Source organism: Fusarium keratoplasticum, chromosome 2, assembly GCF_025433545.1.
Source record: "Fusarium keratoplasticum isolate Fu6.1 chromosome 2, whole genome shotgun sequence".
In the NCBI taxonomy this organism is placed as follows: Eukaryota; Fungi; Ascomycota; class Sordariomycetes; order Hypocreales; family Nectriaceae; genus Fusarium; species Fusarium keratoplasticum.
Genome location: NC_070530.1, coordinates 1,945,789 through 1,973,592, shown reverse-complemented (window position 1 = coordinate 1,973,592; position 27,804 = coordinate 1,945,789). Strand labels below are relative to the sequence as shown.

The 27,804-nt window shown below is 54.2% G+C and overlaps 11 protein-coding genes across 11 annotated transcripts; 6 read left to right on the top strand and 5 right to left on the bottom strand.

Annotated features, from left to right (window-relative positions):
* Nucleotides 1-2,291: 2,291 nt before the first annotated feature.
* Nucleotides 2,292-3,585, bottom strand: NCS57_00253200 (uncharacterized protein; the record flags this gene model as incomplete). Its single annotated transcript, XM_053052561.1, has 3 exons — nucleotides 2,292-2,532; nucleotides 2,716-3,410; nucleotides 3,472-3,585. 3 exons carry the CDS (start codon nucleotides 3,583-3,585, stop codon nucleotides 2,292-2,294), a joined length of 1,050 nt encoding a protein of 349 aa, XP_052917807.1.
* An 874-nt stretch (nucleotides 3,586-4,459) lies between these two features.
* NCS57_00253100 (MFS domain-containing protein) lies at nucleotides 4,460-6,091 on the top strand (the record flags this gene model as incomplete). Its single annotated transcript, XM_053052560.1, has 1 exon — nucleotides 4,460-6,091. One exon carries the CDS (start codon nucleotides 4,460-4,462, stop codon nucleotides 6,089-6,091), a length of 1,632 nt encoding a protein of 543 aa, XP_052917806.1.
* A 140-nt stretch (nucleotides 6,092-6,231) lies between these two features.
* On the bottom strand, nucleotides 6,232-6,897 carry NCS57_00253000 (ER membrane protein complex subunit 4; the record flags this gene model as incomplete). The annotated part of the gene is made up of 3 exons (XM_053052559.1): nucleotides 6,232-6,304; nucleotides 6,351-6,706; nucleotides 6,766-6,897. 3 exons carry the CDS (start codon nucleotides 6,895-6,897, stop codon nucleotides 6,232-6,234), a joined length of 561 nt encoding a protein of 186 aa, XP_052917805.1.
* A 975-nt stretch (nucleotides 6,898-7,872) lies between these two features.
* Nucleotides 7,873-10,174, top strand: NCS57_00252900 (AP complex subunit beta; the record flags this gene model as incomplete). Its single annotated transcript, XM_053052558.1, has 4 exons — nucleotides 7,873-8,117; nucleotides 8,166-8,241; nucleotides 8,291-8,655; nucleotides 8,704-10,174. The coding sequence occupies 4 exons, from the start codon at nucleotides 7,873-7,875 to the stop codon at nucleotides 10,172-10,174; spliced, it is 2,157 nt and encodes a 718-aa protein (XP_052917804.1).
* A 2,500-nt stretch (nucleotides 10,175-12,674) lies between these two features.
* Nucleotides 12,675-13,526, top strand: NCS57_00252800 (Rad60-SLD-2 domain-containing protein; the record flags this gene model as incomplete). The annotated part of the gene is made up of 2 exons (XM_053052557.1): nucleotides 12,675-13,308; nucleotides 13,369-13,526. 2 exons carry the CDS (start codon nucleotides 12,675-12,677, stop codon nucleotides 13,524-13,526), a joined length of 792 nt encoding a protein of 263 aa, XP_052917803.1.
* A 545-nt stretch (nucleotides 13,527-14,071) lies between these two features.
* Nucleotides 14,072-14,601, bottom strand: NCS57_00252700 (uncharacterized protein; the record flags this gene model as incomplete). The annotated part of the gene is made up of 2 exons (XM_053052556.1): nucleotides 14,072-14,530; nucleotides 14,599-14,601. The coding sequence occupies 2 exons, from the start codon at nucleotides 14,599-14,601 to the stop codon at nucleotides 14,072-14,074; spliced, it is 462 nt and encodes a 153-aa protein (XP_052917802.1).
* Nucleotides 14,602-14,997: 396 nt separating this feature from the next.
* NCS57_00252600 (uncharacterized protein) lies at nucleotides 14,998-16,929 on the top strand (the record flags this gene model as incomplete). The annotated part of the gene is made up of 1 exon (XM_053052555.1): nucleotides 14,998-16,929. The coding sequence occupies one exon, from the start codon at nucleotides 14,998-15,000 to the stop codon at nucleotides 16,927-16,929; it is 1,932 nt and encodes a 643-aa protein (XP_052917801.1).
* Nucleotides 16,930-17,465: 536 nt separating this feature from the next.
* Nucleotides 17,466-18,249, top strand: NCS57_00252500 (DUF202 domain-containing protein; the record flags this gene model as incomplete). Its single annotated transcript, XM_053052554.1, has 5 exons — nucleotides 17,466-17,572; nucleotides 17,628-17,728; nucleotides 17,780-17,959; nucleotides 18,018-18,079; nucleotides 18,166-18,249. The coding sequence occupies 5 exons, from the start codon at nucleotides 17,466-17,468 to the stop codon at nucleotides 18,247-18,249; spliced, it is 534 nt and encodes a 177-aa protein (XP_052917800.1).
* A 133-nt stretch (nucleotides 18,250-18,382) lies between these two features.
* Nucleotides 18,383-20,667, bottom strand: NCS57_00252400 (uncharacterized protein; the record flags this gene model as incomplete). Its single annotated transcript, XM_053052553.1, has 5 exons — nucleotides 18,383-19,254; nucleotides 19,302-19,676; nucleotides 19,727-19,912; nucleotides 19,972-20,040; nucleotides 20,094-20,667. 5 exons carry the CDS (start codon nucleotides 20,665-20,667, stop codon nucleotides 18,383-18,385), a joined length of 2,076 nt encoding a protein of 691 aa, XP_052917799.1.
* Nucleotides 20,668-21,690: 1,023 nt separating this feature from the next.
* On the top strand, nucleotides 21,691-23,705 carry NCS57_00252300 (uncharacterized protein; the record flags this gene model as incomplete). The annotated part of the gene is made up of 2 exons (XM_053052552.1): nucleotides 21,691-22,083; nucleotides 22,137-23,705. 2 exons carry the CDS (start codon nucleotides 21,691-21,693, stop codon nucleotides 23,703-23,705), a joined length of 1,962 nt encoding a protein of 653 aa, XP_052917798.1.
* A 267-nt stretch (nucleotides 23,706-23,972) lies between these two features.
* NCS57_00252200 (DNA-mis-repair domain-containing protein) lies at nucleotides 23,973-26,308 on the bottom strand (the record flags this gene model as incomplete). Its single annotated transcript, XM_053052551.1, has 3 exons — nucleotides 23,973-25,877; nucleotides 25,933-26,112; nucleotides 26,192-26,308. The coding sequence occupies 3 exons, from the start codon at nucleotides 26,306-26,308 to the stop codon at nucleotides 23,973-23,975; spliced, it is 2,202 nt and encodes a 733-aa protein (XP_052917797.1).
* Between the last annotated feature and the right edge of the window lie 1,496 nt (nucleotides 26,309-27,804).

The following is a 27,804-nucleotide window of genomic DNA, read 5'->3' as shown; positions in this document are numbered from 1 at the left end:
GCTTCGACTCTCATTCCCCGGTGTCCATCTTCTTCCCCGTCCAGGGTGACCGCGATCCTCTTTTTATGCTTTCCCGTGGAACTCGGCATACCGAAAAACCTCCGCGGTGCTTGTGAAAAAGCTTGTGAACAAGACGTTTCTCTCTCTCACCTCGAAGAAAAGGGCGGCGAGCAAGCAAGAACCTCGCTACAAAGTACCTAGGTTGGATTGGGCAACAGGAAGGACGAGGCGCCGAGGCTCCTTGTCAGTCTAACGTCACGCGGCGGATGGATCTGACCGAGCGACGTCCACTCAACTGTCACCTTTCCCCGTCCCTTACCTATGTACCTTTTCGTACATGGGCTTGGCATGGGGACGGTGAGGTAGATTACGGAGCAGGACATGGGGACTGTTGACGTAGTGCTGCAAGTGACTGATTACAGCTTGTTTTTTTCTCTCTGTGTCTCTTTGGCTGAGACTGGAGTTGTCAACGAGTGTCACTTCTCTGAGACTCATGACAACCCAACCCAGTTGTCAGTGTCTGTCACGTTCGTCGTCGTTTCCTTGTCCTGTCTTGCGGTTCGCTTCGAGTCGCTTGATTGCTTGTTTCATCTGATCTATATCTCATCGGATTTATTTATGCGAAGAATCAAGGCCGGCCCATGCCCGCTCACCGAGTTCCCCTTGTCTTGTCTTGCCTTGCCCGTGTGTATCATGCCTCCTCGCCGAGTCCTCGCCTCTTGTTGCTTGCTACAGGTATTCTAGGTACCTGAATTGCATTCATCCATGGTCATGCCCCATCCCCAGAAAAAACCCGGCCTTCCAGACCCCTTCGATTCCCTTCCCCTTCCATCGCCCGGGCTCCATCCCGCTACATATGCATCTCCCGGTGCCGAGTGGCTCCCTTTGGGGACAAAAGAGGCCCGTCGCGGGTCCCGTGTCACGGGGAGGGAAAAAAAAGACACTTGTTGCAAAAAAAGACCATCACAAGGGGGCGCGCTTCGAGATGCACGGTTGGGTAATAGTCGAGGCCCAGTCGTCAGCAGAAAAAGGAGAGGAGCTCTGGCGCCCTCCGACTTCGCCCGGCTAAAAACGTAACATGACGCTTCCTATTTGTCGTATGATGGAACGGTCGTTGCAACTTGCGAGGCTCATCCCTCATCACCACTCATTCCCCCCTCCCGTCCCTTTCAAGCGCACCCGCGCGCCCCTGAGGGCTTCTACTCAAAGTATGGTTCCATGAGGGTCCCGGCGCGGGGCCGGTCTCCCCGCCAGCGTAATTGGACGACATCCATCCATTGCGGCACGGCATGGCATCGCGTGTCTTTGCATTTCACACGGGCTCAGGCTAGTCCCGCCAGAGGGAAGAGCATGTAGAGTTGAGCTCGAGTTGTCGGCGTCTAAGTGAGGGTTGTGTGCCTAGTTGCGCGGCTGCGCATAGTTGTCATGTAGGTAGTATGGATGGATGGGATGGGATGGGATGGTACTGTATGGCATCATGTAGTGTGGCAGACTCGTTACAAGCCATGGATTCTGCAGAGGATAGATCTGAGAGAGGGATCACTTTCGCCTCGCCCTCACACCTTGTCGGTAGCCGTAGGTACCCCCAGATGGAAACGGCCATCTTGCTTTTGCTTCCTTGCTCCCCATGCAGATTGCTTGCCTGGCCCCTGTTCCCATGATGTACATTGAATACTTTGCAGTACACTGCCGGCCGGTCTTCCAGAGTAAACCCCCCTCGCCCCGTCCCCATCGCCGCTGGCCCTGCGTCCCTCGTTGCTGAGCTGTGTTGGGCGTGGGTGGTCGGTCCCATCGCCTGGCCGCTGCCCTATCGATCGTCTTCTCGGTACCTGTGCACATACGATACGCCCACTTCTATCTATGGCAATTCTCTCCCTCGAGATTGCACCCTATCGGTTGCGCGATCCCGACCCTGAATGGGATTCCGCATAATCTCCACAGCCATGAAAGATGAGTGAATGGGCAGCCCCACGCTCTGGCCACCGACAATTGCGCAGTTTCCAACAGTTAGTTTTACATGTCTGTTTTTGTAGTGAGAAATTTGGGTGCAACATGGAACCAATGCGCAGTGTGATATGCCGTACACGATCCATCCCTGGTTGTCTCTGCCTCTCTATTCCTCAACTGCGGCTCCCACGCCCCCCCTCTGACAGACAGGCAGTTGGAACGCCTTGATCTGCTCTGCACTGCGTGGTGGCTCATTCAAGCAAGTCAATCAATCAATCGTCAGCTGGCACGACGACCACGTCGCCCTACCTACCCACACCCCCTTCTCGTTCGTTAATCAAGACTCAGATCACGAGGTCCCAGAGAATCAGAAACGCGCACACTCCGCTGGCCGCATAGCAAGTGTACTTGGCAAAGCTTGCGCGCTCCGTCGCCTTCTTCAACTCCTTGTTACCGCCTCCCACGTTGTCTGCAGTGGAAAACGAGTCCGCCACCAACTGCTCAATGTGTGCAGACTGCGTCGCAAGATTGCTCACGAGGAGCGACTGCAGCTCAGAGATTTCCAGCAAAGACTTCTCAGCGGTTCTGCGGGACCCTCAATCAGTTCACCTGAGCAAACACCGGCTCATTTTCCTGTAGACGAGGTGGGGCGCCTGCTATCAAATGGACCCTGGCGCATATACAGAGCATAGCGTAGCTCAGGCACAGAATAGAGCCGCCCCAGCAATCGGTCTACTGTGTGGGAAGGACACATGGCATGGAACGTACCTGACTTTGTCCAAACTGCTCTCGTAATGCTTCATCATGTCTTGGTTCCCTTCCTCAAACATCTGTATCTGCTCCTCTGTCAACCCCTGGCTCTCGCTCGGAGCCTGACCGTCGTCGGACGTAGGGATCGCCCCAGAGGCAGGGGTCGCCTGGGACTGTCGCCGGACAGATGGAGGGGGGAACTCTGCAAAGTCCCCGGCGATAGATGCCCCGGATTTCGAGAGCATGCTGCGGCTCTTTTCCATCTCCCGTGTCAGACGTGCCTCCATCATGTCCTGCTGCGTCCGGCAGCACAACTCCAGTCGCTGTCGCAGAAACCATAGAATGCCGTCCCGGTGAATTCCAACGTCTCGCGCCTTTGCTTCTGCTGCCGCATGCTCGATCGACTTGTTGCTGGCCATGCCACCCGACGCCCATGATCCCAACGCCCCGAGACCTCCCACGTACTTTTTTCGGATGATGGCCGACTCGGTCTCGCGCCTCAGCTGCTCGGCGTCATCGAGGGCGCGGATGCTGGCGTTGAGCTCCCGGATCATCTGTTTCGCATTGGCGTCGATGTCTTCTCGATCTCTGTCCGAGAGTACGCGTGATTGCCCCTTTGCAGCTCGGCTATGCGTCTTTCTTGGTTGTGCAGTCGAGAGGTAGGCCTGTCTAACGTCTTGGAGTTCTCGATGCAGACTGGTGATGTGCGAGTTCTGTGACAGCCGGTCAGCTCGAGTGTGGTGGCTAGGGAGAAGGGGGGAGGGCGTGACGGACGATCCGGTATGCCTCCTTCAGAAAGCCATCGATGGCATCCATGGTGACTCGTTTCTTCGCCGCTGGCGCATCTCGTTGCCGAAGGAGCTCGTTGAAGCCGATTGTGATGTCCATGGCGTCCAATGCGCACCCTTCCCGGGCCGGAAAGGAGGGTTGCACTGAGAGAGAGAAGTGCCGAGGAGGAGGGAAACGTCGATATTAAGCTGGTAGTGGATGCGAGGTTTTGCGCCTTGTCTGCTTTGCTTCGGCTCAAGCTCATGCATCAACAGGAAGATCCGAGGTTCTAGACACCATGGCTGCAATTCGATGAAGCTCTGACGCAGAGCTGTTACGTAGCACCAAGTTGGGTGGCTTAGTCATCCATCAGCTCAACCCCAACCCACAGCCGACTCCTGCCAGTTCTCTCCTCTCCATCTTGACTCCAGCATCATCCGAATGACGAGCCATTGAGGTCTGAAAAATTGCTCTATCCTAAATACAGCACATTTCGCAGCTTCTAGACATTGCTCACCGTCGAGAGCCTCGTTGTCCTCATCCTGTGAGTGCAACTCTCGCTAACTCCACTCGCTAGCTTCGACCAGCAAATGATCGACTAACAGTCAAGATGCTCCCACGTGCTTCACTCCTTCAACGAACTCCCCACCAGCTTGCAGTGGTTCTTGATCTGGCCACTGGTGGTGGTGGGGATTTTGATGATGCGGCAAAAGTCCCCATCATCGGCACCTCGCCGAGTTGCCAACGGACGCGAGCCGGAGACAGGAACGGGGACCTTCCGGGGCGTGGGTCTCGTCCGAGTTGACCTCCCGGCCGAAGTGCTACGGAAATAAGCATCATGGCTTCCGGAAATAGAACATCTAATGAGGATGGAGAATCATTGCCGATATCGCCAGCACGTTATCAAATAGAAAAAGACTTGGATACTCCTCTCTCGCTTCTCCTCACGTCATGAACAACAAACTCATCCTTTCCCCTATTCCAAGGATCGACCATGGAAGGGAGCAGCAAGAATCACCCAACAACCGACGCTAGCAGCCCTGTTGGCCATGATGAGAATCCCAACGCAGAGATGGGCGAATCGAACATATCAGTAGCGCCCGAGCGCGGGGCTGAGAAGCCTAACGAATCGACCGTTCGGAAGCCTGCAGAGCATGCGGACCAGACCATCTTGAACGACCCAGAAAGCATGTCAAGAGTCTCGAGTGGACCGCCCTACAGCAGCTTCTCCAAGAACACCAAGCGATGGATCACGGCCATGGTGACAACCGCAAGCTTTGTTTCACCCCTGACCGCCAACATTTATTTTCCAGCCCTAAACCCAATCGCCGAAGACCTGGACGTTTCCGTTTCGCTTATCAATATCACGTTGACGTCTTACATGATCTTTCAGGGGCTGTCCCCCACCATCTTTGGGGACCTTGGTGACATGGCAGGACGTCGACCAGCCTACATCCTGGCCTTCCTGATATACATCTGCGCGAATATTGGGCTCGCCCTACAGCGGAATTATGTCGCGTTACTGGTATTACGATGTCTTCAGAGTGCCGGGAGTAGCGGGACCCTAGTGCTCGGTTTCGCCGTGATTGCAGACATCTCGTCGACGGCTGAGAGGGGCAAGTACATGGGAATTGTGGGTGCTGGTATCAACGTCGGACCAGCACTGGGACCAGTGTTGGGGGGTGTGCTGAGCCAGTTTCTCGGATGGCCTGCCATTTTTTGGTTCTGTACCATCTTCGCTGTCTCATGGCTCGTTCCTTGGGTCCTCTCAGCCCCAGAAACGTGCCGGAATGTGGTTGGTAATGGGTCGATAGCACCGCAGCGATGGAACAGGTCACTTCTGGACCTCTACAAGCATCGCGATGACGCTACATCCCAGAACATTCCCAAGCGGGAGTTCAAGTTTCCTAACCCCCTGAAAACCTTGGGCATTGTGTTCGAAAAAGAGATGGCTCTCATCCTGTTCATCAACGCCATGATATATCTTGGTTTCATCCTAGTGGCAGCAACCATGTCCACCCTGTTCAAAGAGATATACGGATACAACGACCTCGAGGTCGGACTCTGCTACCTCCCCTACGGCGCTGGATGCGCTGGCGCGGTCGTTGCTCAAGGGTATGTCCTGGACTGGAATTATCGCCGCATTGCAAAAAGCATTGGCTTCACCATCGATCGCCGTCGAGGAGATGATCTCGCAAGATTCCCCATAGAGACTGCCCGGATCCAGCCTTTGTACCCTACACTGTTTCTCGGCATTGGGGCTCTTATTGCATATGGTTGGGCGTTGGAGGTTGAGACATCAGTTGCCGTACCGCTGGTCTTAGTGTTTCTCATTGGCATGCTGATTCCAACGTCGTTCAGCGTCCTCAACACGCTGATCGTTGATCTCAACCCCCAGGCGCCCGCAACTGCCACTGCGGCTAATAACCTAGTGCGGTGCTTGTTTGGAGCCGCGGCAACGGCAGCCATTGACTCTATGATCAAGGGCATGGGCAGGGGTTGGTGCTTTACATTCCTTGCGCTGATCAACCTGGCGTTGATGCCTGCTCTGAGGCTGCTAGACAAGAGAGGTCTGCAATGGAGAGCAGCAAGGGCGAAAAGAGAAGTATCAAACGCAGCGGCTTGATTCTATAAATGTGAGTCTGCTGGTATGCACGTTGACGTACATGCATAAAATGATAGTTTCTATTCAATGTAATTGTGGCGTTGGGGTTTCATTATGGGTCTTTACATAGACCGGCTGTTAATCATAGTACTTGTAATGGTTTATAACGCTGCCACAGCGTGTTCCAAAGGTTCCCTCTGCACCTCCCACATCAACCAGTCTGATCGTGTTGTTCTGGGTTTGTTAGCAACTGTCAAGCATAGACGTCTATAGCACTTACGGCAATAGGCCCATGCCATTGATCTTCCAAACTCCAACAGCCAGTGCAAGAAGCTGGCATGCCACGTATACGAACTTGACCTGCAACATCTGGGCCGAGTTGTTCTCTGTCTGGAATCGCTCGAGTGCCTGGTTCGTGTTGACCAGACCCATCAAGGGGTTCTTGAAAGCCATAAAGACCATCATGATGCTGAAGATCTGGAGAGAGTTGCCCGACATGTACATCATGAAGCCCGTCATCGGGAGTCCCTTGACGGGAGCCAACGCGACCTCCCATGCCTTCTTGAGCTTCAGGGTATCCATCTCTTCGGCGGTCGGGGGCTTGCGTGGCTGAACCTTGGCATCCTTGTTCTGCTTCTGTTACGGGTGTCAGTCGCCCTGTGATCGAAATCCACGCGATGAGGGAGCGCGCATGCCTTGGAGTGGGATACGGCGGCTCCGGAGCTGAAGCCTGGAGGGTCCTGGACACCTGCCACCTTGGCCTTTGCGGCAGGAGGATGTTCGAGCTGCGAAACCCAGGAAGGGGCGTTGGATGACTGGGCAGACATTGTTACTGCGGCTAGAGGTGCGAATTGCCCGGTGGCAGAGTATATCGTTGTCGGTCACTCGTTGTGTCGCGAAAGGCTGAGGTGTGAGCTTGGGGCGACGTCGACGTTGGTTCATTGGAGGCGGCCCACTCAAGCCATGTGGCGTCGCCGGTGCTGGGCAATTTACGCTTAATTGCAAGCCCCCTATGAACCGTTATCGATAACGTCCGACCCCTAGAAAGTCTTGGCTGCTGTTATTTGGCTTACCTGAGAGTCTCTCGAGCTCCCCTTTCCCACTCCGACGACGCCGGCGCCCGACGCAAAACGACACCAGCAACGATCGCAACAAACGCCGCGATAGTTTTCCGAGACCCTTATCGCATCGACCCCTCCGAACGCGACGAGAGAGCCCCATAGCGACAGAAAGCGCACCGGAGATCAAAGACACCCCTGTGGCTTGGAATCGTGGGCAGCACCTCCAGGCGCACATGTGACCGTCCCCTCCTCCCAACTGCCATCCACCCTCCACGACTCCTGGTGCTGGACCACGCGTTTCGCCCAATTAGCTGCAGGATCTTTGGACAGCCGCTGCGAGTCTTCCAAGAAAGAAGAAGTGAGGGGCTTGCGAACTCTGGGGCGCCTATTCCGCATTCATCATCCCATCGGTTGCATCAAAGCCAAGTCGTAGTGATAGCCCCGTTCGGGATACAAGCACAACACCATGTCGAGCTCCGCCGGTGGAGGGGACTCCAAGTTGTTTGCTCGAGTAAGCCTTCCTGCTCCTCTACCATGTCTCAGCCTCGTAGGACGTGAGCTCCCTCAACACGTCCTTAATCCGCTGCGCTGAGACTTTCCATCTTTGTCTCCTTTCCCTCCCTTTGCCCCCCGTACCCTCGCCGCCCAACAAGAACCCCTCCATATCCCAATCACGCATTTCGACCTCATGTCGTTGCCAACCCGCCCTTCCCTGCCGACACGAACCACGGGATGGCCGCCATGTTTCTCGCATACATTCCGCCGACGACGACGTATAGTTCGAGGCTAAAATCTCCGCAGGGCAAAGTAGCCGAGCTACGCCTCGAGCTGAACAGTGGAGGAAAGAAGGACAAGAACTATTCGTCCAAGAAGATTGCGCTCAAGAAGATTGTCGCCAACATGACAATGAGCAACAACGATATGGTGGCTCTGTTCCCTGACATCATCGGATGCATGGGTATCCAGAGCTTGGAAATTAAGAAGATGTAAGTCTTTTGGGAGCTTGGAAACGTTCCATAGCTGACAGATTGAAGGTGCTTCCTATTCCTGGTCAACTACGCAAGGATGAGACCCGAAATTGCCGTCAAGGCTATCCCTGTGTTGGAACATGTTGGTCTATCCAGTTCCGTTCAGCGAGTAGCAACTAACCATGACCTAGGATATGGAAGACCACAACCCCCTAGTGCGAGCACTGGCTCTTCGCACAATGTCCTATATTCATGTGCGAGAGTTTGTCGAGGCGACTGTACCGCTGGTCAAGCATATGCTCAAGGACGGTGACCCCTATGTTCGAAAGACGGCGGCGTTTTGCGTGGCGAAGCTTTATGATCATGATCGACATATGGTGGAGAATTCAGATCTTATTGATCGCCTAAACTCTCTGCTGAGAGATGATAACCCTACGGTAGTCGCAAGTGCGTTGGCTGGTTTAATGGATATCTGGGAACGCAGTGATGCCATCAAACTCACCATTGACTACAACAATGCCTCCAAGATGGTGGCCATTCTCCCTGACTGTTCTGAGTAAGTCGGTTAATTGTTAAAAGGAATATTGCTAACTCATGAAAACAGATGGGGTCAGACGTATATCCTCGAGGCCCTCATGTCATACGTACCACAGGAATCTGGAGAGGCGGTATTGCTGGCCGAGCGGATATCTCCACGACTCTCGCATTCTAATTCGTCCGTCGTGTTGACCTGCATTCGGGTGATTCTGTATCTGATGAATTATATCGCCGACCAAAAGCAGATCTCGGCTCTCTGCAGGAAACTGTCGCCCCCTCTGGTTACACTTCTTGCCAAGGGGCCCGAGGTCCAGTATCTCGCTCTTCGAAATGCCCTTCTCATTCTCCAGCGACGACCAGAAGTCTTGCGGAATGACATTCGAGTCTTTTTCTGCAAGTACAACGACCCCATCTATGTCAAGGTCACCAAGCTTGAACTCATCTTTATGCTCGCCAACGAGGACAATATCGATGAAGTCTTGACAGAGCTGCGCGAGTACGCCACCGAGATTGACGTTCACTTTGTGCGCAAGGCGGTGCGTGCGATTGGAAAGCTTGCCATCAAGATTGAGCCAGCAGCGCGACGGTGTATCAACCTGCTCCTTGAGCTTGTAGCAACCAAGGTCACGTACATCGTGCAGGAGGCTACAGTGGTTATCCGAAACATCTTCCGCAAATACCCCAACCAGTACGAGTCTATTATCAGCACCTTGTGCGAGCACCTCGACTCCCTGGACGAGCCTGAGGCGAAAGCGGCTATGGTGTGGGTGATTGGCCAGTACGCAGATCGAATCGAGAACAGCGATGCTTTGCTGGAAGACTTTTTGTACTCGTTTGCCGAGGAGCCAGTCGAGGTCCAGCTGGCCTTGCTCACGGCGACGGTGAAGCTCTTTATCCAGCGACCAACTAAGGGACAAGAGCTGGTGCCTAAGGTCCTGAAGTGGGCGACGGAGGAGACAGACAACCCTGATCTTCGAGACAGGGCGTACATGTACTGGCGGCTATTGTCTACGGATATGAACGCTGCGAGGCAGATTGTGATGGGCGACAAGCCAGCGATCACGGCCGAGTCAGAACGACTCGACTCGGCGACATTGGAGGAGATGTGTCTCAACGTGGGCACTCTGGCGACGGTGTACCTTAAGCCGGTCCAGACCGTCTTCAGATCGGCGCGGCCCCGGAAGCTTCAGGACTCGCCGGCTCTGCAGAAGCAGAATCTCCTCGTGGCGGCGGACAGTCAGAAGAGCATCAGCATGTTTGGCCACGCCGGGCAGCCGACGGACATGGACCCCAGGAGCCGGACTGCAATGACGAGCAACGGTCAAGGGAACATTGCGCAGGCGGTCAACGATGCGGACGCATACTTCTCGAGCATCGGCACGCAACAGATGGCGTCAATGCGCATCGACCAAGGGGATGATGTGTTTGGAGGAGGTAATGGCCACTCGACCGGGTACGTGGTGAGCGCGCATGCCCCTCAGGCGGTTCTCCAACCAGCCCAGGGCGCAGGCAGTAATGGTGATCTTCTAGTGCTATGAGCGATATCTGAGTCAACTATCTAGCGACGGGAGGCATAGTGAGGATTCAAAGCAGTTCAAATAAACCAGTACAAAGCTCGTTCTGTGTCAGAGACATATCTTGTCAGAGCACGTGTGTCTTCCTTTGAAGCCAACCTGAGACCATGTCTTCTGGGCGCCCCTTGTCAAGCTGATTCTCGACTCATGGCAGGAATCTACGGAAGATGGCCCGGGAGACGGAGCATGCTTGATTGGGCTTGGCCCAAGAACCTTAATCCAGATGTCCGTTTGGGGCGAAGCCAGCCATAGGGTCACACTGGCGAGATCTAGACTTGCCTCTTTGGTCGGGACATTGAGGCCAATTGAGGAGCATCGAGGCCAAGAGGAGCGAAATGGCGGAGAAACAGTCGCACGTATGGGTGGCCTCATGGCGCAGATGAGGGGGGAATAAAACCCTGAGATATCGGTGAGCGAGCGGGTGTCGAGACTGCGTCGTCCGCAAACGACTGTGGCGGGAAATCGCTGGGGTATTCCCTCCATCTTGGGGGCGAGATACGGTTCAGGAACAAGCCGACTCAGGAGATGCATCCATGCAAGTCAGTGTGAACTCGAGAGCAGAGTTGATTTGAACTGCCCTTTACTTGTCTTGATCAGCTTTTTGTTAGCAAACCATCACGGAATAGCAGCAATGACCGTTCGGGCATCAATAGCTCATCTCCGGGGGCCATGAACCTGGCCTAGAATCTGGTGATGGAGTGAGCAGTGACCAGTAGTGCGAGTAGAGCGGATCTTATCCGAGGAACTGATCCAATAGTTCTTCTCGAAAGTTCTGTTAGTGTAAACAAACGGAAGAAAGAGATCTCGTTGACCAAAAGTGACGTTAGATATCATAAGGGGTCATCATGGAAGAGAGGACGAACTCATGATGGATGGGGGCGAATAGGAGACCAACCGAATGGCGGCCCATAATGGGAAAGACAACGGATCCAATGGTAGGTAGACTGTGCAACGTCCTGTTGGGCAGCAGCTCAGGCAATCAGATCAGAGCCCATGGACCGCCAAAAGCTTCGTCTCCAGGGGCAGCAAATACAGTGCGTATTCCGAAGCCACCAAGGGTCGATGGCTTGCCGAGGCTGGGGCTAGTCGAGCGGCCCATCCGGCTTCCGTGGCCCGTCAACCACGGGCGGGCAACCACACGGGCAACGACTGGTGCCAGTGGTTCCTGCCGCAAGAACTGAACCTTGACTTGCTGAACGGGAAGTACCTGCCCGTGTGGGCAAGGTACCTCGATGCCCGCCAACCGAACCAGAAGGTACCTGACGTCCCTCTGTGCTTGGCTCCTTCTCACTCCATCTCTTTGGGTCTGGGGAACTTTTTAGCCTCCCGTTCTATCCTCGCATCGGTCGGCTTCTTGTCCCTCTCCCCGTCAAATCTTGCTTTTTGGTCCATCAAGAGACACAGGCAAATTGGATCTCGTTGCTTCGTCGTTTCCGCGGCGGCTCAGAGCATTTTTAAGCACCATCAGAGGAGCGCCAAGCGTCCTTCCCCAGTCGTTTCAGCTACTATCATACTTCGGTGCGCTGCGCGTACCAAACCACCCGCTCAAGCTCCAGAGAGTACCTCCCTCAGCGGTGTCGTCACTTTTACTCCCCGTCTGTACTTACTTTATCTTGGCTCTCTGTCCGACCTTTCTCGCATCCATTCAACGTCTCCTCCCCCGTGGGCGCCAACGGTTTCCCCTCGTATCTCATCCGCCGACATCGACACCTCCAAGCAGCATAGCCCCCCTTTGCTCCTGCACCTCGCAGCCTTCCCATCGTGGGTTGCTTCGCCCTGGTCTTGGCTCTCGTCTTCGCCCTCGTCATCGCTGGTCGTGCCTCTCTCGGCGACTCAAGAGCCATCCCCAAGCCAAGGCTCCCAAGGCCCCAGGCCCCCCTCCCTAGCCGTTCCTCGTCGGGCAAAGCGTCCATCGAGCGACTCCACCAAGAAATCCACTGCGTCGCACCGTCCGCTCCACTTGGGTCTCCACGCTCCAGCCGCCTACCGCCCAGGGTTGCTTGCTTGACCTGCTGCTTCGCTCTGCTGTCGCCTGCCTCTTCCTCTGCTCTGCGTCCTCGTGCGTTGCGTTGCTCTACGCTGCGTTGCATCCATCCTGTCACAACTTGATCAAGCGTCTTGTCTGGCTGACAAGACTCCGGCCATTTCTGCCCCACCCCCGGTCTCCCGGCCCCCGGCCTGGTCGATCCATCCTCCCAAGGAACTTGACGTCTTTCACTTTTAATTCCGAGACCAGACCTACCTGGCCACGCTACGCTACCGAGACGCTTCCACTCTCATCCGCATCCTTGATCCGCCATCCCATCCATCCTCGAACTCTTGATCGTGAACCCACCTTTCCACCAGTGTCAACACCCGCGAATGATCTGGTCGCGCTGGTCTCACTCTCCATCACACGTTTTCCAGTCTCGCGTGGTGTGATCATAAGCCTTCGCCGCCCTGTCATATCCGCCCTTCTCCCAGAATGTCGGCTCCAGCGGAATCCACCATGAGCGGTGGTAAAGCCGTACCAGAAGAGACCTCACGACTCGAACAGCCTAATGACGCTGTCGCCCTTGACAACATAGACCAGCCATCTCAACAGGCGCCCCTCGATCCCGCACGCGACACTGATAAGGCGGACAACAACGCTGCTTCAAACGAGCCATCGTCGTCGACAGCCGCACCAACAACATCCGAGAACCCCGAGCAGTCAAACACCGCAGCACCTCCCTCGCCAAAGGGCAAGGAAAAGGAGATGGCTCCTCCGCCGCCTACGAAGCAGGACTCTAACTTGGGTATTGGACCTGCTGTCGACGACATCAAGGCTGTTGCCGGGGGCTCGTCTGATGGTCCTGTTTGCAACATTACTCTTCTCCTGACATCGGGAAGTCGACACCCTTACAAGATCGACGCCAAGTATTTGAACCGGAGGAATGTGGATATTCCAGACCAGACGGAGAGCGGACAGCCGGATCCTTTCAGCATCAGCATCTACACCCTCAAGGAGCTGATACTTCGTGAATGGCGAAATGATTGGGAAGCTAAGCCTGCTAGTCCCAGCAGCATCAGACTTATCCATTTTGGAAAACTATTAGATGATAAGGAGCAGTTGAAGAGTAAGATTCACCGCTGGTCAGACCAATTCACCAAGGAAAGCTTTACTAACCGACTTGTAGAGTACCAGCTGAGCACGGAGAGCCCCAATGTGATACATATGAGCATTCGGCCACAGGATCTTGATGAGGAAGAACCCAAGGCTGGAAACAAGAATCTCTCGTCAGGGGGCGGCGATGGGCAGCGATCTCGAGGGTCAGGCTGCTGTGTGGTATTATAGGCGACATCCACGATGGGTTGAAGCGATTCCTGAGCAAAACAAACTCGGCCCCTGTATCGGTCAAGGGGCTCACTACGACATGGGCTAGAATCTATCGACAGCTGCGAGTTGAGCTGCCTGCAACAACCGACGAGCCCAACCCCTGACTGTCCAAACAGTAGGGTGTCGCCCGTACATTCATTAGTGTTTTCTTGGTCTATTGTCTCTGGTAAGGAGAAGCGAATGATGGGTATGACGCGTGGAAGACGGGGACATCGGAGTCTACATTGGCGTATCATTGTGTATATTCAATGTTTGCGTGTTTCTTTTTTTTCATTTATTTTCACCGGCGCTTCGCTGACAGGATTGTCAATGCCTTGCGCATATCTAGCAGGATAGATGGCACTCATATTGCTGAATTCATATTATTTCATCCCTGCACACCTCAGGCGAGCTGGCCTGTTTAGCTCTTGAGGGTCGACCGCCTTGGTCTTCTATAAAGCGTATTGAGCCTTGTTGTAGAATGTCATGACATGGTTGCTCGGCTGGTGAACTGCGGTGTATGTTTACTGAATCTTGAGCTTCTTCTCCATCTCATCGTGGAAGCCAGCAACACCCCTCGTCTCATCGCCGGTAAAGATATCCTCCCAGGTAATCATGTCGTCGCGACCCTTGAGGATATCCTCGTGGACACTAGGCAGACCTCCGCCGAGAGCCATGGGCCGCCACTCGCCGTTGCGGACAATCTTGAGCTCCATACCGCGGCGGATGGGCTCGGCCATGCCAAAGGAGCGGCGGAGGGTCTCCATGCGGAGGGACTCCTGGGTAGCCTCCCAGTTCTTGAGGCGGGCCTCGAGGGGGTGCGCCGACACGGGGACGGACGACTTGGCGTCGAAGGGCGAGACGCCGACGCCGTGACGGAGGGTGTCGTGGATGCCCGGGGCAGAGGGCGCCGACGAGGTGTGCGTCGTGTGGGTGAAGGTCTGGGGGTTGTTGTTTCCGGGGACGATGCGCATTGACTGAGACTGGAGGGGAGGGTTTGTTAGCTTGATGCTATCGCGGAGGATGGGATACGGTGGTGCTTGATGCTTACCATCTTGGCGGTTTGTGACTGAGGCGGAGAGGGAGAAGAGTGTTGCTGAGTGCGAGATGCGAGTTGTGCTTCGGTGGTTTCCTCGAAATGGGTGTTGTGAGGTTATTCGTGGAGGGAAACGTAGGCGACGTTGATGGGAGGTTTGGCTGGCTGTGTGTGGTTGATGATGAAAGCTCCAGCTGCCTTGAGCAGCCTTGCGCTGGCGTTGCCGCACCTAGAGGTACGTACCCACACCTGCACCTGTTGGAAGGTACGTACCGCCGAACCCCGGCTTTCCCATTCATGATGAGACCCACGCAGACATCGTCACTCACTTACCTAAGGTGAAGACTTCCGACTTCGCTCTGACTGTAATACAAGAATGAAACTTGTACTTCTTGGAGGAACTCAATTCACATCATGAGGCCTCTTCCGACGCGTCCCCCCATTATAAGGATCGCCAATGGCACCTTTTACCGACACCATCCCAACGCGGCATCCTCACGCCCCAACCCACCGCTCTTTAGCGACTTGAGCTTTGAGCTCGCTTCAGCGTCATCCAAGCCTCGCAACTGGTGCATCGTGGGACCTTCGTTGTCAGGAAAGACAACTTTCCTACAGGCACTGAGGGGGAGGTTTCTCTGCGATCCTCCCGCTGCCCGGTCTTATCCGTACTTGTCTACAGACGCTGTTTCGAGCCGGTTGCGGACACCACAAAAGGCTATTCAGTATGTGGGATTTGATGCTGAGCAGGGCGGAGGGAGCTTAGGCGGGAATGTTGCTACGAGTGCGTATCTGTCAGCGAGATATGAGTCGAGACGTGAGATCACCGACTTTTCTCTCAAAGACTTTTTGCTGGGCAACACGGAGTTGAATCCCATGAAGGAAAACCTGGATGACGATGCCAGCATCTCACAGGATCTCCTTGCTAGAGTCGTCAGAGATCTCAAGCTCGATCATCTCCTCGATCTACCCGTTTCGTTCCTCAGTAACGGACAAGGTCGAAGGGCTCGTATCGCTCGTGCCCTTCTCACAAAGCCCGAGGTGCTGCTCCTCGATGAGCCCTTCATGGGACTCGATCCGCCTACAGTCACAGGCCTGAGCCCGTTGCTTCAATCGCTGGCTGAAAAGGCAAGCCCCCGGTTAGTGCTCAGCGCGCGACCGCAGGATCCGGTGCCCGAATGGGTAACGGACTTGGTGTACCTAAGGACAGACTGCCAGGTGGGCTCGATGGGACCCAAGGAAGAGGTCCTTGATGGTCTGAAGAAGTACATTCAAGGAGTGCGAAAGGGTGGGCTCGTCGAGGACGAGAAGTTGCCACTCCACTCTCTCGTTGATATTGGACGTGTTCTCCCTTCAAGCGCATCCACTGAGGGATCGGGTCACCTGGAGCACGCATCTTACAAGGAGCTTGAACCCGTGAACCCCAATGCTGAGCCGTTGGTGGAGATGGACGGGTGCAGAGTTCAATATCAAGGAAAGATTGCGCTGGGTAACTGGACTCAGAAGACTACTGACGGCTCCAAGGATGGATTGATATGGACAGTTCGACGGGGTGAGCGCTGGGGAGTCTTTGGACCCAATGGATCAGGAAAGACGACTATCGTCTCCTTGCTCTGCTCAGACCATCCCCAGTCCTACTCCCTTCCCATCAAGCTGTTTGGAGGATCTCGTCTTCCAGAGCCGGGCTCTGGTAAACGGCCACTTACTTTTTGGGATATCCAGTCCCGAATCGGACACTCTAGCCCGGAAGTTCACCAGCACATGCCTCGTAACCTGACAGTTCGTCAGGTTATTGAGAACGCGTGGTCAGAGACCTTCCGCGCAAAGCCAAAACTGGACGATGCAGCCCGGGAAAAGGTTGAGGCTGCCCTCGAATGGTTTGCGCCAGAGCTGAACCCAAGCTACTCATCACCTTCGGGCGAGAAGCTCGCATGGGCAGACGAGTACATGTTTGGCGGTCTCTCTTTCAGCGCGCAGCGTGTGGCCCTATTTATTCGCTCCATGATCAAGGGTCCAGACGTGGTTGTTCTCGACGAGGCCTTCAGCGGCATGGACGATGCAGTACGGGACAAGTGCACGCTGTTCCTGGAAGAGGGCGAGGCCAAGGCATACCGAGGCGAGGAGGTTATTGAGAGCGATGCCTCCAAGTCTGGCCAGGTCAAGATTCCGGGTCTTTCTGACAACCAGGCTCTCATTTGCATTGCTCACGTCAAGGAGGAGGTGCCCGACTGTGTGAGGGAGTGGCTGTGTCTCCCAGAGGCCAACACAGGGCGAGCTGCGAGGTTCGGACGGCTGGAAGGTCCGCTGAGGACTGACGAAGGGAGATGGCGCGAGGTTTGGGGATTCTAAAAGAGCTATTGTTTGTGTAATCGATGCCATGGCAGAGATGGTCATCTAGAAGTCAGAGGCACGTGAGCGCAAGTTAAGAGGTAAAGTGCAGGAAGGAGATACCAAGTGAAAATAAAAAATGCAGGTGCTCCATTGATGATGATGCCATCTCACAAACTGGTACAACACCTAGTTTCACCATCTTTTTTCCAATATTTCATCTCATGATTCAACTCGCAACCGTTAATTCCCATGAGCCGCGGCAGATGGTGTAGCTAACGTTAGCAAGCCACATTCTGCGGCAATCGGTGCTAAGCATGGCACCATCCGACCGACGGCGCCCGACAGCCAGACTAGAAGGTCCCCGTCCCGTCCAGGTTGTCTCAGAAGCTGTCTACCAGTAGCCAACCAGATTGACATCACCACCACCACCCTCCTTCTCAATTCAACCTCACATGGTCATTCCATTCCTCTCTACCCGGTCATTGTAGTCGCCGAATTCCTCTGAATCCATCTCTTCTTACTCCCTTCAACCTTAATTCTGTTCTTCACCCACAATGGCCTCCCATCAGAACGATGGCATCGACGATGAGGACCTCACGGTTCATGCGTGCTGCGCGCCGCTCGAGAGCTTCACCCGACCCGTCAACGTCAGTGAAATAAGGTGCGGCTATCGGGAAACTCGTCGCCAAGAGCAATTGATACTCATCCTTTCACAGCGAGGACGAGCGGAGACCCTTCTTCCACTGGCCTTACTTTGGGCCTCTGCTGGTTGAGAATGAGAGCAGTGATGCGAGGGATCACTGCGCAAACGAGAGAAGTGCGCATTTATTTATTACTCTTTTACGTGACCAGCGCTGACGCATCGCAGCGTTCCTCTCATACCTACGCCTCTCAATCTACATGGCCATCGTATCGGTTGCCATCACCCTCTCCTTTCACCTCAAGACCGAGGCGACGCCGCTGGAGCTGCGCATGGCCAAACCCCTCGGCACCATTTTCTGGGCCCTGTCCGTCATGACCCTGTTTGCCGGCATGGGCAACTACATCAGTGAGTGTGGCGACGATGCGAAGAGGATCCGCGCAGCCTGCTGACAGGTCACACGCAGCAACTGTCAACAAGTATAGCCGTAGAGCGGCAATCGTGCAGATTGGTTGGAAAACACATGCCGTGAGTTCCCTTCCCCTCATCAGATCGCAGAAGCACAGACCGACAGCTGAGCCCTGGTTGATTTGTGTACTGACATCCCTGTCCAGATATTCAGCATCACAGCTGTAGCCATCATAGGAACTTGCCTCATCCTGCTTGTCATTGCCAAGATTCGCAACTCAAGTTCATGATGACATGAGATATCCAAACTTGAAATTCCATTGTATTCTAGCGCCAGAGTTCATCATGCAAAAGCCTTCCGTAGTTGATGGTGAAGAAGGAAATGTCCATCCATATCCACGCCCTCCCAACCGGTAGATCCCATTACGCCTCATCCTTGACCTGCTTTTCCGCAGGCGCCGCGTCTGCTGGTGGTGCCGCCGCTGCTGCTTTTGGTGCTTCAGCCGACCCTGGCGCTGCCTCGCTGGCAGATCCAGCCGTATTACAAAATAGATCACCTGCGTCCTTGTCACGCCGCGGCATTCCATAGTCATCCTCCTCGTCTGATTCGCTCTCTGAGCATCCACCGACTTCTTGACGGAAAAGACGCGCGAGGTTCCTTGAACTCGATTCCAGCTCGGCAAACGTCAATGTCTTGCCGTCCCATGAAACCAGCGGTATATCCTCCAACGCTGGTAGTTCTCCCTTGCCAGGCAGCGTGACAAGCATGTCAATCTGAGATGTAGAATCAAAGGTAGAAGTAGCCTTGTCTGCTCTTCCTTTGTCCCCATCTTCCTCTTCATCTCCCAAGTACTCTTCTGGGACGTTGCTCAAGTCACTGTGGGCTCCGAGGATAACACTGGCCGTCTCCGGGCTGGGGTAGAGTGTCAAGTAGCCTCGGAGGCGTGATAGCTGAAGCACATACTCTAGCCAGGCTGGGTGCTTCTTGGTGGCGTGCTTCTTGGCCAAAAAGGCTGGCGTGTCTTTCTTCGTTTGCTGCCTCTCCAGAATCCGTGATACGTAACCATGGAGCTCAACCCACTTGTCTCCCATGATGAGGATGGCATCACTGGTTGGTGCTTGCCAGAAGAAAGGGTTATCTGGCTCCTCGTCGGTGGTTTTGGGGGCTGTCAAAGGGGTGGTGTCGTCGAGAAGGGTGCTGCGAGACTGGAGACTAATGCCCATGATGTTATCAGTCCAGTCATGGAGAATAGAGGCGCGAGAGTAGAAGCTGTGCAGCATGGTGAATTTGACATCTGATCGGCTTAGCATGGTGTCTGGGCGAGTGCGAGGTTTCACTTACAGTGAAAGAACTGGGACGATACCTCAGTGTGAGGTGCCAGCACAAGTACATGGTTATGTGAAGGCTTTCCTGGCCAGAATGATTCCAGGAATCTCACCGAGCTCTCCTCTTCATCGATTTGGTGAGAGGGGATTCGGTGGCGGAGCGAGATCATCTGCGACTGGGGCAGTTGACCCGATGATCTCAAGGGCCACTGGAAGTCAGACAAGAACTTTTCAAGAGGCTGCTCGACGACCGAGGGCAGCTCAATGGTAAGGTGAGGAATAGTTATGGGGCTCTTGTCCGCATTTCGAAGAGAAGTGAGGAGCCTTTGTAAGTTGGCCGTGCCAAGAGGGGGTGCTTGGATGATGATATCAAAATGCACCTTGTTCCATGCTGAGACTAGTTAGTGCACTGGCAACTCAACCAGATGAGGCTCTGCTCACCAGACAGGGACGAAGCGTCAAGCTTTGAGATCCAAGAGAAGCGAGTCTCGGGCTTATCCGGGAGTTCTATGAGGGCCGACTTTGTGGCCATCACTTGATCCCGAATGGAGCGCAGGAAATAGTCATCTTCGAGGTGGGAGCCATCAACGATGATGGCCTGAGGATGCATAAAGTTATTGATGTAAACTGGGGATCAGGCGGGTTAGACAAGATGAGGCTCAGAAGGGTAATGGGGCCGGTCTTACAAAACGAGCGGATAGTAGCGAGTTTCAACCTTGTCTCAGTAGACGTGGCAGCATGGTCGGTGCGGGCATCTACAGGCACGATTAGGAGGGTGAATTCGATAGTCTCCAGAGGTTGTCCATACCGTGAGGAAAGAGCTTGCATCTACCATCGATGCCGTTGATCTGGAGCAGAACCTCAAGCGGCACCTCACTCCTGCCGGCGATAGCAAAGTGAACATGGTTCTGGCCTTCCGCCGACATCTGACATGCCATGGGGAGTAGTGTAGAGACGCTCTTGAGGTTAGAAGCAGCAAACAAGACATTCCTATTCCTTTCATAGCTGCCTCCGGTTCCTTGGATATTGCGCAATGTCTTGGCCAGCTCCGGAAACCTGAGAGGTCCATTGTAGGCCTTATCCTGTCCTCCTCTGTTGGCGCCATGGCCCGGCGCCGCCTCGCGGTCTGTCGCAGACTGTCTGCGGTCCGTCACACTGTCGGATGGTGATAATATTAGGTTGTAAACGGCGTAGAAGATGAGCGAGGCGAAGACGACGTAGGCAACAAGACGACCGAGGGCGCGACGACGGGGCGCACGAGTAGCTTGCCATTGAGGGAGTCTGGGGTTGTGTCCGTGGATATGATGATCGTCGTCCTTTTTGGCCATTTCCTCATCGCCGACCCAAAAGCGCGCCTTTGTTCTACCGCGCGCAGGAGTCATGATGGCGGATTTCGTCGTCGGATCTGTCTGGGGGTGGTGTAGTTGTTCAGACTGCGTCGATGGGTGCTGCTGATAGTGGAGGTGGGATCGAGCTCATGAGAGCTTTCGGGCGAGGAACTAGGGAGGGATGTCGACGGAAGACATTTACGCGGCGGGTCTCTTCATGGGCGGCGGACGTTCGCGACGAGGGAGGGAGGGAGAGGGTAAAAAGGACAAAGTCGCTTTTAATGAATTAGGAGCAAAAGATTGAAGAAGGATGACGAAGCTGACCCTTGCTTAGAACCTAGCGGAGGTTAGCTGTTGGAGGTTGTACCATACCGTATGTAACAGCGTGGCTCGTGCTTAGCATCCCGCAGTGTGGCTTGGTTTTAGCTTAGCTTTCAGTGGCTTCAGGATTGAGGGCACCTGGAGATATGCTGTAAGATGGTAGTGTCTCAACATGAAAAGCGATAGAGTAGATGATTGAGAGATATTTGTACATAATAGAGTTTTTTTATCGTCAATTATAAATGATCATGTTCGATAGCTTGATACATGCACTACTAAAACTGAGGCGAGCCGAAATCGTTGTCTAAAGCCATAATGTAACCTTGTAAATACACTCAACACGAGAGGTTCAAGGCCACTTGCCAAGGCGAGGGTGGTTCTGAGGCTTGAGCAGGGAGAAGCAGATAAGGCAGGGTCAGACAATGGCATACCTGAACACGGATACGCGGCAATGACACAAAGTATTGTTCTAGGCGCCGATTCTTCCAAGAGGTTATTCCCAGCCAAAGTAATTAATCACAGTGAGGGCTAGATGTTAGTAGGAGCAGCTTTTACTCCGTCGTAGTGTTAGCAACCGCGAAACAAATATTTTGGTGGGGCACGAATCGTCGCCGTCGCAAAACATCCTTGTAAATTTTCATCCACCATCAAATTATTCACACTTTAACAAGAAACACAACTCACTCTTGTTCCCTTCCTTTGAAACAAACTCTCTCTCTCGCCCCAAGATAATCAACCTCGGAACACTTCTCTCCCATGGCAAAGTCCCGCAGAAATCGCGGCAACGCCGCCCGCAAAAACCCCATAGCAAAAACCATCAAGCCGCCCTCGGACCCAGAGCTCGCCGCTCTCAGAGAGTCCAAGATCCTTCCCGTCATCAACGACCTCAAGAGCTCCGACCCCAAGTCCCGCGCCGCCGCCGCGACTGCCGTCTCGAGCATCATCCAGGATGAGAGGTGTCGCAAGCTGCTCCTGCGCGAGCAGATCGTGAGGACCATCCTCGACCAGACCCTCACTGACGCTGCTCTCGAGAGTCGTGCTGCTGGGTGGGGGATCTTGCAGGTTCTCGCTCAGGAGGAGGAGCCTGATTTCTGTGTTCATCTTTACCGGGTTGATATTCTCACTGCTATTGAGTTTGCGGCCAAGTCGGTAAGTCAAATGTTTCAGACTGACCAAGTACGCATCAAACTCACATGAACCAGGTTACCGAGCTGCTGCTGTCCAAGGAGTTGGAGTTCCAGAAACGTTCCAAGCCTGAGCAAACAGCCATTCTCAGCATTGCTTCGTCACTCATCTCACTTCTGACTGCTCTCGCTGAAGCTCAAGATGACATTCTAGAAGCCATCTCCCGCAACACCATCATCACTCGCCTTCTCTTCCTCCTCACATCTGACGAGCTCGCCAGCAACCCTGAGATCGTTTCACTAAGGAGCGATGCTCTGGCCTGTCTCATGATCCTCTGTGAGGACAACGAACAGCTTTCCGACAAGGTTGTCGCTTCCAAGGAGCACCGCACATACGGCACCCTGCTTTCGTTGAGAAAAAAGGCCAACAGTGACGGCATTCTTGCCTGTGGTGTCCTGCATAACCTCTTTGCCGCTCTCGAAGGCCAAGACCTCGCTCTTGGTGCCGACGATTCTCTTCTTATCCCCACTCTCTCACAGGCCATCAAGACCTACGAGCCAGGTCAGTCCTCGGACGCTCTCGGCTGGGCGAACCCCATCGAGTGTCAACAGCTGGCCCTCGAGATTCTCGCCTCCATTGGAACAACTCTCAACACATCAGGGGATATTGATGGACCCCCCAAGCCTGAAAAGACGGGAGCCAAGGACGACGAGGAGATGGGTGATGCCGATGGGGCCTCTGATGGAGAGGAAATGGCAGACGATGACGATGAGATGGACGAGGACGAACTAGAAGCCGACATGGAGATGGTAACAGGTGCCGACAGAGACGAAGAAGACGGCAACATCGACGATCTCCCTGTTCTCAAGACCCTCATCGATACGGCCCTCCCCGAGCTCATCCGCATAGCCTCCCTCTCCCCCTCGGATGACACAGCCCTTCGCCTCCAGTCCCACGCCCTCGCCGCCCTCAGCAACATCGCCTGGTCCGTCTCGCTCATTGACTTCTCGGACAAGCACAACGCTCCTATTCAGGCCGCCTGGGACCCCGCTGGCCGCGCCCTATGGACCGGCGTCGTCGCCCCTATTCTCGCCACTGACACTGCCGACGTCGGTCTCGCGACACATGTCACCGGCCTCGCATGGGCAGTCGCCCGCTCTCTCCGCGGCCGACCCTCGACCCCCTTTGCTGATGAACACCGCCGCTTCATCGCCCTTTACCAGGCCACCAAGGGCTCCCCCGCCGCCCAGGATCCCGAAGATCCCTTCCAAGCCCTCAGCGTAAAGTGCATCGGCGTCCTCGGCCAGCTAGCCCTCGAGCCCGCACCCCTGGGCCGTAACCGCGACGTCGGCACCTTTCTCATCACCCTCCTCGCCGGTCTGCCAGCCACGCCGCCCGCCGACGCCGTCGAGGCCCTCAACCAGGTCTTTGACGTGTACGCCGACGAGGGCTACTCGTACGACAAGGACGTCTTCTGGAAGGACAACTTTGTCAAGCATCTCGAAGAGGTGCTCCCCAAGGCGCGCGCCATGGTCAAGACCATCGACAAGCGCGCCCATGGCGAGCTGCGCCTACGTGCGGACGAGGCTGTGCTCAACTTGAATCGTTTCTTGGCGTACAAGCGGAAGAACAGGCCCGAGGCTTAGGTTTAAATAAAAGTTGTTGAGTTTTTAATCTGATGAGAATATGAATCTTGGTATATGCCGCAAGCAAAGCATTTTAAACTCATCATGTAACCCCGAAGTGACCTAGGAGACGCCCATGTGCCCTTATAGCTTACGCTTCCATTTACTTTGTCCTCAAAGTTGATCCCAATAATCAGCACCTTCTCTCATATTCGACAGTTCCAACATATTGAACCTCTTAACCGTAGGTGATAGGTTCGGTCCCGCCTCTAGATACTCCCATGTCTCTCAGCACCGTTCAAACACCCGATATAAACCCTTCAAACTTGCAACCTCCAGCACTCCATCTTGCATGAGTGATTTGGTCGCCACCAGTCTCGCCTTGAACGCCGGAAAGAAAACGTGCTGTACGGCGTGCCTCACATGCTGCCGTCGAGCACGTAAATCTTCGTCAATTTCCTCCTCGCGAAGGCTTTCTGGATCGCCCGGCAGTGCTGGCAACGATTCCGGTACGTAGAAAGTGGCCAATTCACGCAGAAAGGTTTCAAAACACGCCTTCTCCTCGGTCCAATCGACAGCAGGGCCAAGACGGAGGAGAAAGCGAGGGAGTTTGACCAGGGGTGGAGTATAACCCTTAATGAGAAGCGGCAATGAGACAAGTTCGCCAGCAGGGGAAATCTCCAGAGAAAAGTACTCGAGCAGCATTTCGCGACGCTCAATGAGCTGATCTGCCACACGGTTGACCAGGGTTTCAACGTCAAAGTCCTCATCAGGCGAGGCAATGGCGTTCTTCTCCGTCTGAGCTGCCATTCGAAGCAGCTCACGGAGATCCAGTGCAGGGCCAAATCTGATGGTGCCAAAGTTACCAAAGTCTGTCAAGCCAAGTTGATAAAAGTATTCGAAACATGTCCGGCCGTAGTCGATCAGATATAACTTGACGTCTCCTTGGATCGCCGCGAGTCGACGCTGGTCGTCAACGATACCAACAAAGGTATGAGAGGAAAAGATCTCTGTCAACTCATTATGCATGTCTTCTCTGACATCGTGCCTCAACTGCTTTATACTGTTGAGTCGGCATTGGACCGTCTCTCGATCCACCATCTCATATTCCAGAGCTTCGGGTGCCACAGATGTATCTCCTGCATGATCGTTCGACGCCGTAGACTCGCTCGGGCCAGTCCTAACAAACATGGATGTAATCTTCCGTTCGGCAGTATCGGTTCTAACCAGGTCATTCGAGTTTCTTCTAGCTCTTTTCGTTGCCGGTGTTCTTCGGCTAGGGGTCCCGTCGGCCTCGGTCTGTGGTGTTGATTCAACAGGCTTTGCACCGGGAAGGAGAGTCTGCGTCATAAAGGTCCGGCTAGTATCAACAGCAGCCAACTTCGACTCGATATGCTCGCAGATGGCCTGGATGATCTCATCCTCATTGAGGAAGTGTACTTCCTTCTTGGTGGGATGGACATTGACGTCTACCCGAGCCGGGTCGATCTCGAGGCTCAAATAGATGAACGGGTGGCCATTCTTGGGCAAGAAATTGCTATACGTCTGCTCCACTGCCTTCTTGATATGCGTTGATTCGACACATCGATGATTGATGAAGAGGAGTAACGTCGTCTTCTTGACAGAATAGTTTGCATTGGTCGCGTAGCCCTCGGCCTTGAAACCCCAGCGCTCTTCTGAAGTCGCAAACTCCAGGAGCTCATTCGCCACACTGCTACCGTGAATCTGGCGAATGCGGTCAATGACAGTGGCGTGGGCCTGTACTGACAAACTAGTCGATGCCTCGCCTGCCTTCTTGCAGGTGAAGCCAACGCCCTTGCAGTGCACGGCGTATCGACCAACCATATCAATAATCTTGTTGAACTCGTCAGCAGTAGAGCGGAAGGCCCTTCTGCGGGTGGGCACATTGTAAAACAGGTCTTCAACCGTGATTTGAGTGCCCGGACGACCCGCCACACCTCTTGGCTCGGCCGACTGACCAGGCTTTGGGGCAGTCAGTCTACCGTCGAGGTAGTGAGCCCGCCAGGCGAGGTCAGAGTCCTTGGTCTTGGTGGTGACAGACAGGTGGGCAATGTGGCTGATGCTGGCCAAAGCCTCGCCTCTGAATCCATACGTTTCAATCGAGGACAAGTCCTCAAAAGTGCTGATCTTTGAGGTGGTGTGGCGCTCGCAGAGAATTGCCAAATCATCTTTCTGCCCTGGGAATCAGCCTTGTGAGTCATATGGGCGTGGTGGTCGAGTCATTCACCTGGATTCCGCAGCCATTGTCGGTGATCTGGAGGAGCTTCAGGCCTCCATCCTTGGCCATCACGTCCAAGGAGGTAGCGCCCGCATCGACGGCGTTCTCAATGAGCTCCTTGAGAGCATGGACAGGAGCCACAATGATCTCGCCGGCGGCGATCTTATTGACAACATTGGGGTCAAGTGCCTGGGCTTCATGTCAGCATGGGAGGTAAGCCACATCTGTGATCAAAGGTGGCAAAGGCAGCCGCAGATAGTTCGCTTACCTTTATTCTTCGGGGGGCACTGCTTTCATCGGGGTCGCCTTCGGCTTTCCTTTTTGTGCCGGCGTGGGAAATGCCGTTGTCGATTGTTGGGACACCTCCCATGTCAACATCAGTCATGATGTGTGTGAGTCGGGCAAGTAAGGTTGCCCGGGGCTGTGTTGTCGCTGTCTCGACGCACTGGCCCAGCAAAATGATGCGGGCTCAGGGAGGTGAATGCACGGGAAGATGAAAGTGGAAATAGTACTCGTAACGCAAGAAGCACGGTCATGTGCGGGTTTGGTTGATGTCTCTTATCCCATGTCCGTTTCCTCGTTGGTTGTTATCTCATCTCTTGTTTCCCCTGGGGGCCCGGGTTGTTCGGCCGTGGTGGCCTGACCTGGTTGACGTTGCCCAGAGGAAGGGAAGCGAAAAAGAAACACAAATAGGCGCGTTCATGCAGGAAAGGGCGAACTGCGTTGATCGTAACCCAAGCCAAGCAATCCATGAAGTGACGGACCTGGTGATCGGATGAAATGCCGGCGGCCTCAGTGGAGGAACAGGCAGCTGCCCGGTCATGTGTGGCACGTGATACAGCGCTTTGCATGCTGGTACCTGCCTTCTGTAGTAAAATACCGAATCACGATTGCAGGTATGTACAGCAGCAACCCAAAGACCGTCAAAGAAGAATTCCCCTGAATTGACCTGGATGCGTCAGCTTATGCCTAAACTCTATTCCTTATGGTCCAATATCATGACTTTTTTTTTTCTTTTTCCACATTGAACAACTCATCACCCTGCAAGGCAGCTTCGCCCTGAAGAAACCTGGCCCCAACAAAAGATCTCGGTACAGATTAGCTCAAGCAGGCCCGTGTGAGCCAGCCCTCCAGGGCTGTGAATACGAGGATCGCGCGGGGATCGGATAGCGCAACCAAACCATAGCCCGACCTCAACCTCAATTCAAGCACCATCCCCCGCGCCGCGTTGCTCCATATCCAGTTGGCCAGGCACAGGTCGATGTGATCCAATGCAAGCTAAGGTAGGTACTGCTGTAGCAGAAGCAGGTGCCTGCCTCTGTGAGCCAGTGACATGGCGTAGTGCAATTCATCCATTCACAATGTCTCAAAGGGCAGCGGGATGTTTCTTGCACATTTCACAAGTGTGCATGTGAAATTCTGTACCTCAAAAAAGGGACACAATTAACAAACATCTTTTCCATGAAGATGCCTTGTCAGTCTTTCTCTCTTGGTTGACTCAGTGTCCAAGTTAGCCTGAAGCGAGGCACTCAGCACAGCCTCTGAAGTTACGCCTAGCATTCTGCCCAGCGTCGAATATGACAGTTCAACTTTGTATATTGAGTCATTGTTCTTTTCACTGCGCCCTTTCACAGCCTCTGTTCTTTGTCCTTTTCAACTCATATTGAGCCCCGCAGTCCCACGTTGCCTTGTTTTCCTTTCTCTGCAATTTCCATTTCATAGGTACTCTTCTCGGGCGTCTAGTCCGTGGCGCATGTCCATGTGCCTTTGCTAATCCACTTTGCTCTTTTCACGGTACCCCAAACGTTGAGACAACATGCGCCTCCTCTCCTTTCGTACATCGCCCACTGATGATGGGAAAAGTCTGCAAATCTTTTCTCA